General features: G+C 40.3%; 1 protein-coding gene across 5 annotated transcripts in view; it reads left to right on the forward strand.

The window, feature by feature from the left end:
* The window catches only part of kctd17 (potassium channel tetramerization domain containing 17), a 36670-nt gene that overhangs the window by 30070 nt on the left and 3343 nt on the right, over positions 1–3257 (forward strand). For 4 of the 5 annotated variants that reach the window (XM_014028424.1, XM_014028419.1, XM_014028430.1 and 1 more), the window contains exon 6: positions 662–803. The exons of the other annotated variant lie outside the window; for it this stretch is intronic. In XM_014028424.1, the coding sequence (XP_013883878.1) occupies positions 662–763 (102 nt within the window). In that variant the 3' untranslated portion in view covers positions 764–803. The remainder of the gene's footprint in view (positions 1–661; positions 804–3257) is intronic. 5 annotated transcript variants of the gene reach the window in all.

Below are 3257 nucleotides of genomic sequence, written 5' to 3' on the forward strand. Positions count from 1 at the left end.
GAATCGATTATTAAATGAGTCATCGATTATTTTAATAATCGATTCATTGTCGATTAATCAATTAATTGGTGCAGCCCTATCCGCGGGTTGCTTTCACAGGTGGGTCTGCCCGGCTCAGGTCCGGATCTGATACTACCTCTGCTCACGGATCAGACCGCCTTCGTGTTTTTTCTGAATGCTCGTTGGAGGACTGAACACGCATCAGACCCGGACTGAGCCGTCTTATGAAACGGGCTTTAAGCTCTGTGTGTGTATGTGTGTGTGTGTGTGCGTGTGTGTGTGTGTGTGTGTGTGTATGTGAGAGAGAGAGAGAGAAGTGAGTTGCCTCCTGTCGTATGAGTAGATGTGAGTGTGCTTTGATCCTGGGCTCTCCACCAAAAGCTCCAAATGTCACTCCCTTCAAAATGTCACTCACACTCCATGGTCGACAGAGCTCCACATCTCAGTCCTGTCATTATGTTTCTTCCTGTTTCTCACTCAGATCAGTTCAGTTCCTCCGTCACACCATTGTTATCTGTCTGAATTTACATCTCAGCATCTCACTGATCACTCTGACTCTCATCAACGTTTTCATTTTTGTTATTTTTCTGTCCTGTTTGCTCCTTTTCTTTCCTTTGTGTTCCCCTTCCTTCCTTCCTTCCTTCCTTCATGCTGAATGAAGCCGGCAGAGATGCAAGAGGAGGAAGCAGCAAAGGAAGAGGAGGAGGATGAGGAGCAGGAGGGAGGGAGAGAAACCACACCAAATGAATGGCTTAGGGAATGAGGGAGTGATGTTTCTTTGTTCCAAAGAGAGGCGGGAGTGGGTGAGGAACTGTGCTTAAGATSTGATAGTGGGTAGACCTGCTAGATTTTAGTGTGTGTGCATGCATTTACAGAAATACAGAGTTTTTCTAAGTATGAGCTACATGACGACCTGCTGCTACAGTGAAACCAATGCTGACTGAAAAATACTTTGTAAGTAATGCAAACTGTTCCCTCAGACTTTCAGCAAGATAACCCTTAATTATTTAGATTTTAAAGGAATTTAAACCATTATGAAGACGGTTTCTAAAAAAGTTATGAAAAATTTACATTGCGTCTTAGCGACTCATGCTAACGCTTTTCCACAAACCAATATTGTGTTTCAATTCAGGCTTATTTCCATGGAGTTCTGTAATTGTTAACACTAATGCCACCATCAACAGCAGCATGTAGCGATTTCAGTCCAGCCCTGGGTCAAATCCAATATTTCAAATTTCGATTGAAGCTATCAGCTAATGCTAAAGATTGATTTTTCAATTTAAGGATTCAGATGATGGCTTTCTCATGAACCTCTATGAAATTTTTAAGATTAAGTTTTAGAAAGGCAGCAATGCTTTTCAGATGTTGGTCTGTTCAGACAGTTTATTATTTAGGCCTTTGATTTAAGTCAGTTGCGAACCGGTTCTCGTTTACAATGACGACCTGGTCAAGAGGCAGCAACACAAGTGGACATAAAACAATGATTAAAAAAACATGGCAAAAACAGCATAAACTAACATACATAAAATACTGTATACTATAGCAATAAAAACAAGTACAAAAAGAACTAAAAGCAAGTAAAGTGGTCTTGTACGATTGATTGTAGGGAACTTTTAAAAGAGAAAAGTGAAATAAATGAGTTGTTTTATTAGTGCTGGGCGGTATACCGGTTTGTACCAAAGAAAAACATGTTCTTTTCTTTTTTGTGTACTATGATAAGAGATGAATTTTCTGAATACTGACATACTGGTTTAAATAGCCTGAACGTGTTCAGAACGCCACATGTGCCCTCCAGTGAACTGTTTCATGGGGCGCACTTCCTCACAGTGCCTTTATGAGCATTAGCAAGCTAATGTTACTGTTGGAGCAGCTTCTCAATAACTGGTCGCAGGTGGCGATTCTGCTGTTTGTATTGACTGATGTAAAAAAAACTCTTGTTTTTGGCATTTCTGAATGTAGTATACACCTCTTCAGTGACATGCATGGATAGATTTCATGCACGTCGTAAATTTGCTCGATGTATGGAGACGTTAATGTGCTTTTATTGTGAAAAGTGTGGGAGGGTGTTTTTTTTTTTTACTGGGGTTGAGTTGATGGTTGCACAGAGGTGGTTGCTGCGCAGGTCACAGCTGTGTGTTTCAAGTCCAGTTTACAACACCTCCGCTCCGACAGACGTGCAGGAAGGAGATTGCGCGATAAATTCAGTGATAAGTGTGGAAGTCACAGCAAAACATAATTAATTCTGTGAAAGACGAACTCCAAACACAGCTGAAAACGACGATATAAAGGCTTTTATCTATGGTTGAAACTGTCTCGCTGTCGTCTTTCTGAAACTTCTGATTTCAAAATAAAATCCACGTGTATCGTGTGTGTACAAATATGCTTCATGCTACATGTTTCCCTCTGCTTCCCAAACAGAACGATACATTCTGACACCATTTGTGTAGACATATATCCGTATATTTATTAATATAGCTGCAATTTCAACATTTTTCCAACAAATTATTCAGCCTAAAAGTGTCTTATTTTGAAAATACGGATGTTGTGCTCGTTTCTTTTCCTGTTGGTATGATGTAATCTTTAAAAATTGACTTCGGCGCTGCTCCGTCGTCTGGCAAAAATAGGATCTGTTCTAATTTTGATGGATCGCCGTCCGCTCACCGCCGCCCTGCGCCACCGTGCGCAGCCAGTATAAACACTCTCAGTGGTTATACTGGGTGCGTATTTGCTGTGGAGGTCAGACCGGAGCGGAGACGGAAAGCATGTAGAGTAAATTAGGGGTGAGTCGTCCTGTTAAGCTTTATTAAATAACACAAAACAATAGATCTGATGATCTTTGCTCACCCCCCCCCCCCCCCCGACCTTAAATACTGTTTACAACCAGACAGAGAAGAACATGTAGAGGAGGAAACAGTGACACAGACAGAGGCAATGTGAAAGAAAAAAGTCAAGAAATAGTTTCTGTGTTGAATAAAGACAGTAAATTCAGCTGACTGCAGTTTGCTGATCAATAAGCAGCGTTTGTACTTTTAACAGCTGAGCTGTGATGAAAAGAAAAATACAGTAATACCAGTATAAGTGTTGAAAATACTGTGATATAAAATTAGGGTCATACCGCCCAGCACTGTTTAATTATTTAGTCAAATAGGTCTGAGCAGTCTCACTTCCAAGATAAGTTCATTTCAGTTCAGAATGATATACGAAATGACATATCTATCTATCTATATATATATCTATATCTATATCTATATCTATAT

The sequence above is a fragment of the Austrofundulus limnaeus genome, unplaced genomic scaffold (assembly GCF_001266775.1).
Source record: "Austrofundulus limnaeus strain Quisiro unplaced genomic scaffold, Austrofundulus_limnaeus-1.0 Scaffold5, whole genome shotgun sequence".
Taxonomy (NCBI): Eukaryota; Metazoa; Chordata; class Actinopteri; order Cyprinodontiformes; family Rivulidae; genus Austrofundulus; species Austrofundulus limnaeus.